At 36.7% G+C, this 17302-nt stretch overlaps 1 protein-coding gene across 2 annotated transcripts in view; it reads left to right on the forward strand.

Moving 5' to 3' along the window:
* Positions 1-17302, forward strand: part of DPH5 (diphthamide biosynthesis 5) — a 34658-nt gene that overhangs the window by 4013 nt on the left and 13343 nt on the right. The window contains exons 1-3 of one of the 2 annotated variants that reach the window (XM_025872305.2): positions 3571-3695; positions 5402-5499; positions 12092-12200. In XM_025872305.2, the coding sequence (XP_025728090.1) occupies positions 5405-5499; positions 12092-12200 (204 nt within the window). In that variant the 5' untranslated portion in view covers positions 3571-3695; positions 5402-5404. Of the gene's footprint in view, positions 1-3570; positions 3696-5401; positions 5500-12091; positions 12201-17302 lie in introns of those variants that run through there. The other variant, XM_025872304.2, reaches the window with a different exon arrangement.

Genomic DNA, 17302 nt, shown 5'->3' on the forward strand with positions numbered 1-17302 from the left:
TATTTCTTAAACAGGGATAAAAATAGGGAGTATCTCATAGATTGTGATGAAGATTAAGTGAATTCATACGCATAAGTTCTTAGAACTATGCCTGACCCCAGAGTGGTCTAATGTAAATGTATTATAAATATTGTTATTATAGATAAGACTTGGTAAAGGGAAGAGAAAGAGATAGTTACTATAGATAAGATTTGGTAAAGGGAAGAGAAAGTATTCCTTACTGAAGAAAAAGATAATTGTGAGCAAAACCATGGAGGAGATAAGCACAATAATTTGCTGTACTTGTTCTTGGGCATCACGAAAATAACTTTCATTTTCTCCCAGTGTATCCGTTTCCCTCTTTTCTTCCTAATCTGCTTCATCTGGATACCAGCTCACTCTACTTGTCTTCCTATCCAGCTGCGGCTTGCTAGTGGAGGGACAGACTTCCCACTGAGAAAGATGAGGCAATCATCTGTGGCGTTTATTAACTTACCATGTCTTTCCCTTAAATCTGAATCTGTCTTCCCCCAAGTCTTAGAAAATGACTTGTTAGATGAGGTTCTCAGCCTGTTGAAGACAACTCTACTAGGTGTGTTTTCTCCAAACCTCTTCCTCTCCCTTCCTCTGAAACCTTATTCCCATCGTTTATTCTTTCTTCGTTATGTTTGATGTATATTAACTTCCTTCTCCCCTCAACCTGAAACCATATTCAGATTTTGTCCTTCTGAAATCTCTCCCCTTTTAAACCTCTTTTCTCCAGTTATTGTTTCTGTCTCTTCTTTATCCAAAGCTTTTTGAAAAAGCAGTGTACATTTATTATCCCCACTTCACTCATAGCTCAGACTCCTGCAAGCTGACTTCTGTTCCTCTGAAATATTTCTGTTTGTTAAACAATTATTTAGCAGCTGAGAATGCCACAGGATAGTTTTCAATTCTTACTTCTTTTACTTCTTCTGACATAGTTGATCACTCCTTGAAACTGGCTTTCATGACATTACTTTCTCTTGGTTTTACTTGTACTTTTCCATTTTTTTCAGTCCCTTTCGTAAGCCCTTATTTCTCTATTCCTTCTTTCAATGTTAATGTGTTTGGGGTTTTCTTTAGGTTTTCTTTTCTTGTTTATGTATCCTACTTCTAGCCTCTACTTTTTATTTTTTTTTTTTACTAGGTAATACATTAAATGGTATAAAATTCAAAAGATACTAAATGGTATATACATTGAAAGATTTCTATTGTGGTTCCCCTTCCTGGAGGCAGTTATTGCTAATTTCTTATGCATCCTTCCAGAAATACCCAAAAGTAATTTTAATTTTAATTTTTTTACCCTGTCCCCCTTACAAAACCTGCCAACCTAAAGCAGGAATGAATTTTGAGTTTTGCCTTCATTTTCATGAGTGGAGAAGATTAGGGCTGATACTGTACAAAAACTGGCTAATCAGTCATTGAATAATACATAATATAAATGTAAAATTATTTGTTAAATAACACTGCCTTTTTATAACCCCTCTTCCCTGACTCTTACTAGGTTCCATGCTCTTGTAGCACTTAATGATATGGTAGATAATTCCCCACTAAACATTATAAGCCACAGGACAGGGACCACATATGTCTCATTCACCATTGTTTCCCAACATCAAGCATGGAAATTGTGGGGAAGTTGTGCACAAGAAATATTCTTCAAGGGGCCCCTGGGTGGCTCAGTCGTTAACTGTCTGCCTTTGGCTCAGGTCGTGATCCTAGGGTCCTGGGATTGAGCCCCATGTTGGGCTCCCTGCTCCACAGGAAGCCTGCTTCCCCCTCTCCTGCTCCCCCTGCTTGTGTTCCCTCTCTCGTTGTGTCTCTCTCTGTCAAATAAATAAATAAAATCTTAAAAAAAAAAAAAAGATTCTTCAAGTGAGTGAATGAATAAATAACCAAGTGGGTAAATTAAAAAGAATGTAATACCAGTTTCTTACTGCTTTTGCTCTTTCTTCCCCCTTTTAAACTCCCCCCCTCCCCCCACCCGCCCAAGACCATCAGCCATTTAGTTATACTGGACTGTTTGGCTATGTGTGCATAGGTCTGCATATGTGGATAAGTTTTGTTTTTTTTTTAATAAATGTGTGTTTCAATTAAATAATGAAATGTTTCTTAGGATAAAAAAGATAGAGTGATACATGATAGAAGTCTTGAGGAGAGTGGGGTTTTCTTTTGTTAAATCATTTATAAAATATTGGATAGGATTTAGGATTACTGCTAGCATTAAGCTAGTAACATGACTTTGATCTTAAGAAATGTTAGTTCAGAAAAAATATCATTTCCTTCAGTTTTCTATAATCATGCGTGTATCTTCTTAGATATATGTGAATATAAATGTTCTACCACTAGTAAGTTTTCTGGACTCATAAAATTAAAGGAAGTTATATACAAATTAATGATTAAGAAAAAATATATGGTAAAGGTGAAAATAAAAACATTTTTCATCTGTAAAAACGTTGTCATTGGGAACTTCTGGAGCATTATCTCTGAGAAGATATGCAGAAAAAGGGAAGAGATCTTTTTTCACATTTCAGGGACAGATTCTAGTTAAGTATTAGGCAATAATTATCAGAGTTGGAACTATGGCCTTTATCTCCAAGTGCTTAATCATTTGTTTATTTACTCTTTTGCTTGACAGTTAAATTATTGAATACAGCGGTCATTGCAATGTTTGACATCTGATATAATCCTTAAAGCTCAAACTTCTCAGCATGTAAGAAATAGTATTTGTTTATGCATTCACTTTTACTATATTTGAATTACATATTACTCCACAGGAAATCAGTTAATAAGATTCATGACCTTTCATAATAGTTTGTAACCACCACCACATGACCATTAGCCCACTAGTTCACTATCTGTACTTACATGCTGCCACCCCAGTTAAGGTCAGCCTTCTGGGTTTATTTTCTAGAGTTGAACTTCAGGGGATTGGTTCACAAAGCACTTTATATGGAGACTTCCTATATGATTAGAATTTTTTTCTTTCCTCTGCAACTCTGCCTTTTTAGCAGGAACTAGGAAATACAGTTTAAATTAATCTTTCCTGCAATTATATAGGAATGTTTGCTGGCTCTACGGATAACTAAATCTTAATTTTCTATTATTTCTCATTGAAATTACCTTTTATTTTAGCCAGGGTCCTGTAGGTTTTCCTATGGAAAATTTAATAAAACCCAAATTACCGTGTATGTTTATAATTATTATTTAACATATTCTGTATTATAGCTCATGCATACATGTTCTCTGTTCATTCTACAGTGTTCTGCCTGATCTATTAGACTCAGATTTAGAGGTAAATTTAAAATGCAGAAAGCCTCAGATGTTAGGAAGTCTACCTCCTCTTGGGATATTAAGATAGCCCCAAAGACAGAGTTTAATTGCAACATGATATAGAGTGCTGGCTCACTGAGGAGTCGTATTCAATAATCTGTGTTTGGATGGTTGCCAAGATTTGCACCAGCCCCAGACAAAAATTGGTGTGTGTGTGTGTGTGTGTGTGTGTGTGTGTGTACATGTGTTGAAATGGTCACCTGCTGTTTCATTTTGATATTGGACTTAAATCTATAGGAAGAGTTTTATGGAAGAAAATTGATTCTTGCTGATAGAGAAGAAGTGGAACAAGAAGCTGATAATATTTTAAAGGATGCCGATATCAGTGATGTTGCATTCCTTGTGGTTGGTGATCCATTTGGGTAAGTCAAAGCAGGTATTTTGAGTTTTAATTTATTTGCTTTTAAAAAAAAATCAGTAAGAATTATTCTGTTATATCTAAAACCTTTTACTTGCCAGGTCCTAATAAAGGACTGTGTTACCTAGGTTCTAAAATTTCATTAACTTTCATTATCTTTGAGACTAATGAAGAAAATCTGTTTGATAAGGATATCATCATATATATCACTTACATTGGTTATTGTCAGTTCTAAAGTTGTATCATTGCTCCTGCTCTTCTTTTAGAAGGTAACTTAGGGCATCAAATGACTTAACTAGTATGTCATTATTAAGTGTATTACATTATCAAGAGTCATACCTACCATTTATTTTGCAGGCAAATTGCAAGCATCTTCTACTTCCTTTGTCCTAGGCTTTTTTTTTCCTTTTTTAATCACCTCATATTTAGCAATATTGTCACTTTACTTGCCTTGAATTTAAAATCTGTCCAGCCTCAAATTTCAATTCCTTATATCCATTGGGAGCTGTGTTCTTCCCCATTACTAAAAAGATGGGTTTCTACTTGTCTAGTTAAGCATCATCAATCTCTAATGTCAAGCCATACAGAGGAGTTCTTTGTTTCCAGCTGGTGACCCAAGATTTATGTCACAGATTTAAGGAACATAAGGACAATTAAATCACTATGAACTCACCACCGAGGACTTTTTTCCAAAAGAATGGAGTTACATGTGCATGTGTCTGTCAAAAAAAAAAAAAAAAAGAAAGTAATTTACATCAATGTGGTGTTCCAAAGATTGTGTTTCATTATACTTGGTTGCAAATGACATTGTGCAATCACATATTTTAAAATATCCAAATTGTTTTAGCCTCTGACATTGTTTTCTGTAAAAGTAAGTCTTCCTCCAAATTAGCAGTGCCTATTTTCCTTTTTTTTTTTTTTTTAAGGTTTTCTTTATTTATTTGACAGAGAGGAGAGAGAGAGCACAAGCAGGGGGAGCGACAAGCAGAGGGAGAGGGAGAAGCAGGCTCCCCACTGAGCAGAAAGCCCAATGTGGGGCTCCATCCCAGAAACCTGGGATCATGACCTGAGCCGAAGTCAGATGCTTAACCAGCTGAGCCACCCAGGTGCCCCTCCCTTTTTTTTTTTTTTTTAAGCCACAAAATAGTAAAGTAAAGGTAATGAAAAATCCTATATATAAAATATCTTGGAACTCTTGTAGGATTTTCTCATTGCACTGGATTCTGGCCAAGTCCCATATTTTCTATAGTGACATCTTCTGAACCGTCCAAACTTCCTTACTTGATGGTATCACAATTCTTAGAGTTACCTTAGAGTAATCTCAGAGTCACTTTTGACTTCCATGGCATCCAGTCACTGACAAAGTTCAATAAACCAGTGCTACTCAGTGTGGGGTTTACAGACTGGTGCCAGCTCACAAACTTACTAGTCCATGATGAGAACTACAGAAATTGAAAGTAAGCATTTAGAAATTTTATAGGAGTTTTTAAAAGTAATTTTGTCTCTGCTGTATCTCATAATAAAAATTTGGAGCTTATATTTTCTATTACTTTATATTTTATTTTTCTAATCACTAATTTTGATTGCATTTTACAAAACTATTGTTCCATGCCAATTTAGAACTTAAGTTACTAGCTTTTCACTAGTTTGAGAAGCACTGCTTTTGACTTTTTTTTTTACTTATAATTATTGGTTTATTATATAATAAAGGATATGATAAAGGATACAGAGGAACAGCCAGATGAAGAGGTGCATGAAGAGAGATCCAGAAGAGTGCCAAGCGTGGGAGCTTCTGTCCTGGAGTTGAAGTAGGCCACTCTCCCAGCACATAGATGTGTTCACCAACCCAGATGCTCTCTAAATGCTATAGTTCAAGGACTTTTATGGAGGCTTCATCATGTAGGCATGATTGATTATTAACTCAATTTCCAGCCCCAATTTTTATGTTGTTTTATTCCCTAGTTTAATATAGTAGCCTTTTGCCTGGTCCCGATGCAGACTCTTATTTCATTACCTACGTTGTGGTCAAATTTATATTTGTGAAACCACAATTTGAAAATTTTTTTTTTTTAAAGATTTTATTTATTTATTTATTTGACAAATAGAGATGCAGTGAGAGAGGGAACACAAGCAGGGGGAGTGGGAGAAGGAGAAGCAGGCTTCCCACTGAGCGGGGAGCCCAATGTGGGACTCGATCCCAGGACTCTGGGATCATGACCTGAGCTGAAGGCAGACGCTTAACGACTGAGCCACCCAGGCGCCCCACAATTTGAAAATCTTATTTGAGCTCAGAATGAGAGTTACTAGCTCCATCCATTGGCCAGATATGAAAAATACTGTCCAACCTTCCCTTCTGCCTGTCCTTCTTGTCCTAAAGCCCACACTCATGATGGCCAGTTTGCCCTTCCCTGGTCATCTTGCTTTCTCATTCTGTACATCTGTTCAATCTCTTTCCTTCCTCTATAATGCCCTTTGCTATATATCTGATTGTCAGAAGTCCAGCCATCTTTTGAAGCCTAACTCAAATACCACGTTCTCGGTGATGCAGTTCTTTCTTACCCTGATCTGGGTAATAACGTCATTCATACGTTCTCATACGTTGCCTCACGATGTTTTTTTTTTATATAAATGTATATATCTACTCTCTAGGTTTGTAGGCTGTCCTTCACACTTGTCTCCCTAGCTTCCTTCACAGTGCAGTAGATATCAATTAAATATTAAGGGAAAGAGTTGTTTAATATTTTGCCTGGGGTCACAAGGGAAGACCAGGCATGTCTTGGACTGATGTTTATCCGTTCAACAAATATCTTTGGAACACCTGTCCCATGACAGGCACTGCTACGTGCTGGGCATATGTTAGATGATGAAACACGGGGTTTAGGGTTTAGTAGAGGAGGCCAACATCAGTCAAAGAGAAAACAGATTTAAAATTTTGGTAGGCCTGTAAGGGGAAAAAAGAAAAAAAGGACTAACAGGAATACGCTAATGTGTGTAGGGTTGTACGGGAAATCCTTTTTGTTGAGGTGAGATTTAAGTAGGTATCTGAAAAATAAAAGGAATAGCAGAGGGGAAGAGCACTGTAAGCAGAGGGAACTGCAAGAATGTATTCGGGGACCTGGAAGAGCATGGTGAGTGGGTGGGGGGAGGGAGAGAGAAGGAGTTCACGAGGTAGGCAGGACCCAGGTCATGTAAGACCTAGGAGGGGGTAGGGATTTTGTTTGAAGTACTCTGATAGGGGCGCCTGGGTGGCTCAGTAGGTTAAGCGTCTGCCTTCGGCTCAGGTCATGATCCCGGGGTCCTGGGATCGAGTCCCGCGTCTGGCTCCCTGCTCAGCAGGGAGCCCGCTTCTCCCTCTGCCTGCAGCTCCCTCTGCTTGTGCTCACGTTCTCTCTCTCTCTGACAAATAAATAAATAAAATCTTAAAAAAAAGATGAAGTACTCTGGTAAATCTTTGAAGGATTTTAAGCAGGAAAGAATCACAATCTGATTGACATTCTTAAATGATCACTCTGAATGCTCCCCTGAGTGGATTTTAGGGAGGCAAGGTGGCTTTAGTAGAGGAGAGAAAAAGGCTAAGTGGGAAAAGTCAAGAAGGAAGAATGCCAATATGTATGTAGGTGAAGAAAAGGAAAGAAGTTTTCCAGAATTCCAGCTTTAGGAACTGAGTAGTTGATGGTGCCAGTTCTTGAAAAGATGAAAACTTGTAGGGAAAATAATTGGGAAAGACAGGAATTGGTTCTGGAAATGTTTTAAATTTGAGATGTCACGTAGGCAATTTGATATCTGCTGCTGGAGCTCAAGGGAGAGTTACCCTGGATATATGGTTTTTGAAGTTAACGGGTATTTATCGGGGGAGAAGGGGAGAGAGGATGTTTAAAGCCAGAGAAATGGATGAAATCACTAGGAAAGAACAAGGGGAAGAGAAGATAAAGCCTTAGGAAACTTGAATTTCGTGGTCTGTCAAGAGCCAGAGGAGGAAGAAAACCAAGATAATGTGTTGTCACAGAAGCCCAGAAAAAAGAAGACTTTAGAGAGGAAAGAGTGGTTAACTCTGATACACTGCTGAAAGGTTGGGCCGAGGGTGAGGATAGAACTAAGTGTAAATTCAAAGGCATAGAGTTTGGAGTTTTTCATTGGTGGCTTTATGGAGGAGTTGCTGCTTGAGCTGGGTCAAATTTGTTATTTTCTCTTTGATTGATGTCGACCTCCTCTACTAAACTCTAAACCCCGTGTTTTATCATCTAACATAGGTGGAAATTGTAGAGGAGGTCAGCAGGGGGTGGGAGGGGGAAGGGGAGAATTCCACATAAATGAAGAATTGAGGCCTAAAAAAGTGCTTCGATGATAATACTACCCTGCTCAAAAACCTTAAGTGACTTTTTCATGGCCTAAATCTTTTAACAAAATCTATCTGCTTTCTCCTTTGGCTACTCTTCTTTTTGACTATGCTAAAGCCCAATTGTACTACTTTGCCATTTCATAAGTGTGTTTTTTTTTTTTTAAGATTTTATTTATTTATTTGACAGAGAGACACAGCGAGACAGGGAACACAACAAGCAGGGGGAGTGGTAGAGGGAGAAGCAGGCTTCCCGCCGAGCAGGGAGCCCGATGCGGGGCTCGATCCCAGGACACTGGGATCATGACCTGAGCCGAAGGCAGACACTTAACGACTGAGCCACCCAGGCACCCCTCATAAGTGTTTTTGCAATATTCATCTTCCGTGTCTTTGATCATACTTTTTTCTTAAAATAGACTTTTCTTACCAGCTAACTTACATATATTGTGAAGTGATTACCTCAATAAGTTTAGTTAACATCCATCATACAAGAAAAGAGAAAGAAAAAAGCTATTTTTTTTCTTGTCATGAGCAATCTTAGGATCTACTCTCATTAATGACTCAAATATATCATACAGCAATGTTAAGTCTAATCCTCCCCAGTTTCTATTTAGTAAAATAGTTGATTCTTTAAGACCCTGTTCAGATGCTACCTCTTCCATGAATCCTCCGCTATTTTATTCAGGAGTGGGTGCCTTTTCTTTTTTCTTTTCTCTTCTCTTCTTTTCATTTCTTTTTTTTTTCTTTTAACTCCTACGCAATTAATTTGCTGTATGTCATTGACTGAATCATGTGTAATCTTATATTCAGATTTGTGTAATAATTATTGTACTATAGTTATTCTTCATTTACTCACTGGATTGCTGTTGAGATACAGTCGTTGGGGATATAGTAGTTGGAGACGGGATGGTAGGGAACATGTACATTTTAATTGGGCTGGGAATTATGATTTCTATGCATTAAATGGATAAACCAGGAGGAGAATACAGAATGCAGCAAAGCACTAAAATTCTTCCTTACATACAACAACAACAAAAAGTTACTTGTTTAATTTTAAGCCCCTTTCCACTTACTTGAATAAAAACTTTAAAAAGAAAATTACTTAAATTCTTTATTCTCATGTTTTTTAAATTATAGTATATGTAATGTAATATTTACCACATTAGCCATTTTTAAGTGTGCATTTCAGTGGCATTAAGTAGTGTAACCATCATCCACTCTTAAATTCCTGAAGAAGGTAATTGAAAGTCAGTTAAGTCAGTTGATGTAGTTCTCATCTTTTCCCTCTTGTCCAGGTTATTGATAGGAATGTGGACGTTAATCAAAGAATGTAAATGACTTTTAAAAAAATACTACATTAATAGATCTGACCCAGTCATGTGAGAGATGACAGTCTTAAGCTTTCTGTCCCCATAAAGAATAGTTGGACAGAGTCATCACTAAACAAATTTTAATGATGGTTCCATTTTGTTACTCCATTCCTTATTTTAATATGCTCTGTAACTATATATATTTTATAATCATTGAACACATAATTTTTTATCCTTAATGTTGTGTGCCTTTTCCTTCATGGCATACACATCTTTATTCACTTGTCTTCTTTGTGCTTTTATGTAGGTCATTTGATTGTTTCCATTCCAAGAACTGCATTTGAACAGTACTTGGCACCTAGTAATTACCCAGTAAATGTCAGCATTATTATCATTAGTCCATTTATTTCTCCAATATAAGTAAAGCTGCCATGTTTGGATTAATGTATATGATCCTTTTTCCCCTCTTTCCATTCTCCCTTCCCCACGTTTTGGATTTTTTTCCCTCCAAAATCAGTTTATAATACCCAAAAAATCTTTGAATATGGGTATTTTCAAGCATATATTGTCAGATTACTTTCCAGAAGGACTGTACCAAGGTGCCTGGGTGACTCAATTGGTTAAGCATCTGACTTCAGCTCAGGTCATGATCTCAGGGTCCTGGGATTGAGCCCCGCATCGCATCAGTCTCCATGCTCAGCAGGGACTCTGCTTGTCCCCCGCCCTCTCCCTCTGCTCCCCCACCCCACTTGTGCTCTCTGTCTTTCTCTCTCAAATAAATAAAATGTTTAAAAAAAAAAAAGGACTGTACCAATATATAGTTTTTACCATATCATTCCAAATATTAGTGAATTTTCAGATCATAAGCCATACACTGTCAAATATGGCAGTACTATATCTGTAAACTAATGTTATTATAAAATAAAGTTTATTTTTAAGTGGGCTCCACTCTGGGCCTGTGTACACACACACACACACACACACACACACACACACGATTTTGGATAGAGCCACATGCCCAAAAATAATAATAAATTTGTCTTGACACACACACACACACACACACACACACACACACACACACACACACACACACACACTTTTCCAGTCACCATAACTGACGCGTTTTCATGACCCTGGACTAGAAGGAATGCCCAGTATAATGGTGTAAGCCTGTGTTTCAAACCAATTTTTTCTTTTTCATGAAGCAATATACTTTGGGTAATCGTGATGATAAAATACCAGTTTTTCATAGCAGAAATCTGAGGGGCTTATTTAATCACATTTATGGCAGCATCACAAAATCAAATCACTTTGCCAGGTCATTAAATCTCCGTAGTATACCAACCACATCTGGTCATTTTAAATGAAGTTGTGATAAAGAGATAATTTTAAACCACGTTTTCTTCCTGCTTATCTATTCAAATAACTTAGCAAGTAACTAATTCAGTTTTCCTTAATCTTAGTGTTAAGTAGTAAAAGTCTGTTGAAGACGATATTAAAAACATTCTTTATAACTGGCATTTATATTATTTTTTTTAAAAGCTTACTCTAACTCAAATTAATGGTTGTTTTTCATACTAGTTTTTATTTTATGTGTGATTAAAAACAGCCTTCCCTGGTGGGCATTTGTTAATCTGTTTCTGACTGCCTCATGGGGTGAAAGCCCTTGATCTTCCTACTTGGTATGCATTGACCAGTTGACAGGTTCTGCTGGTTTGTATGTAGTTTCTCAAACATGCTAATGTTGTTTTCCCCAACAGGGCCTGGAGTTTTCATCAAGGGGAATTAATAATGCAGTTCTAAATTGATGTGGGGTTACATTTCACAGTATCCGTATTTATATTTACATATATTCTCTCTCCTCACAGTCTATCTAATTATAATCATTAGATTTATCTCAAAAAAGGAAAGGCAACAGGCAGGATATGCATGCACACATACTAATTATATATACAGTAACCAGACTGAAAACAGTTATAAATAAAATCACTGCTAGACAGATGTAAAATCCAACTACGATTGTATCAGATAGAACCCTAATATAAAGGCAAAGAATGACAGGCTACAGAAATGTTCTGTACCATCTGCCTTGTATTTCAAAACACAAAAAAGAAACCTTCAAAATAGAGCTGAAATCAAAGAGTAGGTCTATCTGTGCTGTAATTTAGAACTCAGAGCAGTCATTTTAAAAGTTTAAAGGGCCTGTAAGGCCAAAAAGTTTAAGAATTGCTGCTCAGGAGTTCACTTGCTGAGCTTACATTCCACAGATGTCTTTGCAGGTATTATCAGGACAAAAGAGCAAGTAAAACTTCCCTTTCTCTGTAGCTGCCAAGGCTGCTTTAAGAGTGTGACACACTTGTTCAGCATTATGAAGGGCATGTGGAGACTTAACACTTTTCTTGTCAGAAAGCCCGGAACTTGAGGAAAAGCAGCCCCCATAACCCTTTGATTGACTAGAACTCATGAAATACTATACCTTTACTGTCTTAAAAAGTCAGTGTTGGGGTGCCTGGGTGGCTCAGTCGGTTAAGTGTCTGCCTTCGGCTCAGGCCATGATCCCAGGGTCCTGGGATGGAGCCCCACATCAGGCTCCCTGCTCGGCGGGAAGCCTGCTTCTCCCTCTCCCACTCCCCCCTGCTTTGTGTTCCCTCTCTCGCTGTGTCTCTCTCTGTCAAATAAATAAAATCTTAAAAAAAAAAAAAAAAGTCCACGTTGGTTACTTTAATCTAACTTGACCTTTTCTCATTACAGGGCTACCACACACAGCGATCTTATTCTGAGAGCAACAAAACTGGGAATCTCTTACCGAGTTATTCACAATGCTTCCATAATGAATGCTGTAGGCTGCTGTGGTTTACAGGTAATACTACAAAAAAGGTGTTTTTTTTAATGGTAGTTAGCAAAATTGTTTTGGAAAACTACAAACTGCAGGTAGATTTTGTTCCATATCATGAATTTTAAGATGTTACTATTTTATATACATTAGTGGGCATGAAATTTTTTAATACTGAATTTTTTATACTCTTTTCCTATAACTTAGATCTTTTTTCTCATTGGAATGGACCACTGAAATTTAGCTACAGAAAGATTTTAATCTTATATCCAACTTTGGCATACAAAAACAAGGAAATTTAATATAATTAAATTGGCTAAGTTTTCCTAAAGCCTTTTCACATTTCTTCCAAATAACTTATTCTGCATTGCTGAAGCATATTTTTCTACACAGTTGTTATTTGCTGTGCTATCAACAGCATTGTGATGCAGCATTTCTTAAAAGAATCTGTAAAAAGAACCAAAAGCCAGTCATATTCAGCTTTTAAGCCACCTTTGTAATTATTGCTGTGTAAAGTTGGTTAATTTTAACCCAACAGTCTTGATTCTGAGGGGTTAAAAGAGTGCACTGTAACTGTTTCCAGGGTTTTCTTCCAAGCTTGATATTTGTGTTCGGATGTTCGGATGTTCGTATGTATATGATATATGACAGCTATGATTGCTCATGGCCAACACCGGTTTAAGACTTAATTGCTTGTTAGGACACGTTCCTGTTTTAGATACATCATAACAAAAAAATGTGCATCCTAGAATCTATGAAATGAGGTGTTTCCCACTATGTCTTCCTGGAATGCAGAATTTAAAATTGTTATTTACACACTAAGATACATTAACATTGGACACCAGTGCTGTGTCTGTAGCTTTAGAGGTTTCTGTATTTTCTGCATTACCCAGGAAGAGTATCTCAATTTAATTGACATCCTGGCCAGTCATCTCAGAAATACTGCCTTTGGTTCTGAAGAATCAGAGAAAAGGTATAAATGATTCACCTTTTAGTATTTGTTACTTGCTCTTAGTTATTAATTTAAATTGGCAAAAAATTTTGCTATCTCTTTTGTCTTCTAATAAAATGCATACTTTAAAAAACCTTGCCAATTCAAGTCTGCTTTATACTTTAAAGCCCGTCTGACTTCTGTGTTGGAGTAAGTGAATGGAGTTTCTTGATTCTCAGTCCAGTATTCTTTTTTTGTAGACAATGTACTTTTTAAGAACTGATGGTTGCCATGAAAAAGGAAAAGAGAGGAATAAATTAATCTTGTGCTACCCAAAGATGTGTAATAAACCTTAAGCTAATGGGATATATATTTCTCGTGTTGGTTTTATTTTTATTTCTGGTAGGGAAAGTTAACCTAGCCCCTTTCCATCATATTTTGGTCTAAATTATCATAACTTATCATTTAGAGGTTTTCGCTTCTTTTTAAGCATAACGTTTTTTAAAAGATCCTTGTCTTCATCACATGTATATCTATCATTCATACTGGCAAGAACTAAACTAGGGTGACCCTGTCCTCCTGATCCTCTAGACTGGTAGAGGGGTACAGTGTTCTTGTTCTCATGTTTAAAATAGATGAAGGTATTTGAGAGGAAATTTACTGTGAGAATTGGCAGTCTCCATATAGGCCCTTAAGATCATATCCACATGGTACATAGATTTTTTTTTTTTTTTTAATTTAGCTTTCTCTCAGTCTTATATAGGATTTTTCTAGGCAACCACAAAGCATTGTTTCCCCATCTGGGTTCTTTTCTCTAATCTGGGTATGAAAATGACTTACTACTTGTGTGAAAAACAGGAAGTGCCTTTTTAGGTTCTGTCTTACGTATTTGATGAAGTCTCGGTGAAAGTATACTTTTTGTACCACCCAAGTTATTTATATTCCAGGAGAAAGAGGTAATTATTGATACCTTTTATACACTTTCTAAGATAAAAGGCATTAAAAATACAGTCATTATATTTTTGGCACTTTTAAATTTTAAAACAAATGTTTTGACATTTGATATTTGTTCATGACATCCTGCATAATACATAAACTTTGGCAAAGTTCCCTTCCTTATAATGGCTGCTCTTTTTCTCTTGAGTATTTGGATCAGCGTTTATGGGAAAAACAATAATCTACACCAGTGGTTCTCAGACTTTAGTATTCATCAGAATTACTTAGAGGGCTTATAAAAGAAATGACTGGCCTTGCCCTCAGATTTTCAGATACAGTAGGTCTGGGGTGGTGGCCTAAGAATTTGCATTGCTAGCAAATTCTCAGGTGATGCTGAAGCTGCTCATATAGGTACCCATTTTGAGAACCACCAACCTAGACAGATAAAAAATTTCTTAGAAAGTTATAGAACTGTACTTTCTTTTAGCATCGCAGAATTGGAAAAGTAGATTTTAGTTCCCAGAAATAGGCTTGCTAAATGTAGAATGTATTACCTTGCCATGTTCTCTTTCTCAATTTTTTAAAAGGGAAGTGGGCACCACTTTCGAAAGACATTCTGTCATCTCTGTGAACACTTTCCCCTGAGTTATTAGGAAAACAGCCATCAAGTTATTGAACAGAAGTGCTGTTTTGGGTACTGTGACAGACCTGAACAGTACATGCTTTGCAACATTTTTTTTTTTAAGATTTTTATTTATTTATTTGAGAGAGGGAGAGAGAGAGCATGAGCAAGGGTGGGGGGAGCAGAGGGAGAAGCAGACTCCCCACTGAGCCCAATGCAGGGCTTGATCCCAGGACCCTGAGATCATGGCTTGAGCTGAAGGCAGATGCTTAACAAACTGAGCCACCCAAGCGCCCCTGCAACATTTTTACATTAGGTTAAAGAGTAGTAGTTTGAAATTCCTAACCTGGAAATGGGCACAGCTTTTTTTTTTTTTTAAGTTATCAATTTGTTAGCCCTTCTGAATTTTCTTATTGTTGTTTTCTAAAGCAGCAGAGAGAGCTCAGAATTGACTCTTGAGTATTTTTCATTCACTTTGTAGTTTATTAACTAGCAAAAGACTCCTTATTATCAGTATTAATGAAGATAACTGGTTGCATAGACTAACGCTTCTAAACCAGTTGATATGCATTCTATTATAGGTATGCCATAAAATAGAATTTTTTTATTGCAAAGACCATATTCCTGTTAAAATTTTCCTTGTTAAATGGAATGTATATTAGTGATTGCCAAGTTAGACATCATTAAGAGGAATAGTGATCCATTTATTCAACAAATATTGTTTGCCTTATTGTTTGCCTACTAAGTATCTTTGGATACACTGATAAACCTGTCCAAGAAGGTCCATGCTCTCAAAGAGCTTACATTCTAGTAGGAAGGAGAGGCAGTAACAGCAATAACAGATAAATGTCAGGTAGTGGGAAGTATAAGAAATTCAAGTACACTGATAAATGTTAGAGAGTTGGCTTCACTGTTGTAGTTGGGTGGTCAAGGAAGGTCTCACTAAGGTGGTGTTATTTAAGATTAGATATGAACCAAGAAGAAACTAGCATATTCTAGTCACAGGGAATGGTTTATGCAAAGACTCTAAAATGGAAATGACCTTGGTTCCTCGAAGGAACCAAAGAAGGGCTTATTGGAGAGTAGTAGGCAGGGAAAAAGCAATCTGAGGTCAGATAAGTAGATAGGATTGGATCACTAGGCTCTCTAATCCAATGTGAGGCATTTGAATTTTATTCTTAGTGACTTGATCATGTAGAAGAGTATGATTAGGTTTAATTTACTTCCGGACTCTGAAGTCTCTCCTTTTGTCTTGTGAAGAATTAGTAGTCCTGGCATAGATACCAAGTATATGTATGTAAGTGAAAGAAGCATGACACAGAAGACCATATATCGTAGGATTTCATTGATATGAAATGTCCAGAGAAAGCAAATTTATGAAGACAGTAATTAGTGGTTGGCTGGGAGTGAGAACAGATATTACTTACTAAATGTACATGTGGGATCTGATTGGAGTGATAAAAATTTTCTAAAACTACATATGGTAGTGGTTGCACAATTTGGTAAATTTACTAAAAATCATTGAGTATACACTTAAAATGGGTGAATGTTGTGGTATGTAAATTTTATCTCAGTGAAGTGGTTTAAAAAATGAATTACAAGAGGTTTGCTAGATGAATAATAAGGTTAAATACATTCCCAACAGAGAGAAATGTTCAGTTAAAGAAGAGAGTCATGGAAGCGCTTCGGAGCATCTGCATGGTATTTCACACACACACACACACACACACACACACACACACACACACACATACACCAGTGAATACATACATATGTACCACAGAACCTTGGCTTCCTAGAGATTAGTTAACACAAGATTGTGAATATATGTGTTGGATAAAAACTGACTGTATATTGGGTAGAACTGCCAAAGGAAAAGTAATAATGGGAAAGGTTTAAAGTTGAACTGCATTTTAAAAGGTCTTGGTTTTACTTTTGCTCAGGCAGTTAACTAAGGAGTCCTCTAACTTTACTGGATCTGGATAGTCAGGTTTCCTAACTGTTAAGGGGATGAGATGGGGACAGGGAGGAATGCTGGACAAGACCAGTGGTTTTCATAGTGTATCGGGATCTATGAAGATGTTTCAGCAGTTCTGCAGAAAATGAAGTACTTGAGACCCAATAGCAAAGAATAAATCCCCAAGGAGTCCAGTCTTTATCTTTACCCCCATTGATGTTCTGTTTGAGAATTTATTTGGGAAAAAAGATTTGGCAGTAAAAAGTACGAAGAATACTAAACTAGATAAACTTTAATATCCTCTAGAATTAGAAACCAAAAAGCTGGCCTGTTTTCTGTCTTTAGGCAAAGGTTACCTTGACCAAGATACATTAAATACTCAAATTTTCATTAAGTATATCTTTGGATTTTTTACAATTTAAATATTTAGTTATAAACATGTATACTTTAAAATCATGTTCTTTGAAATTCCTAAGTAACAGATATTTCTAACACTTGTGTAATTTGTATTTTGAGGATTTCTCTAGTCAAAGAAAAATCCATCTATTTGTGAAGAGCCCAGGCAAGTTGGTTGTATTTAGGCATTCCCAATAATGAAAAATCAGGGTTTTTTGTCAGCACACAAAAGGCAAGAAGAAGAAAGTCCTTTTCTGGAATTCTTCAAGTTCAGCATTTAGCACCTT

The sequence above is a fragment of the Callorhinus ursinus genome, unplaced genomic scaffold, assembly GCF_003265705.2.
Source record: "Callorhinus ursinus isolate GAN/ISIS: 27379988/994484 unplaced genomic scaffold, GSC_fseal_2.0 scaffold9, whole genome shotgun sequence".
In the NCBI taxonomy this organism is placed as follows: Eukaryota; Metazoa; Chordata; class Mammalia; order Carnivora; family Otariidae; genus Callorhinus; species Callorhinus ursinus.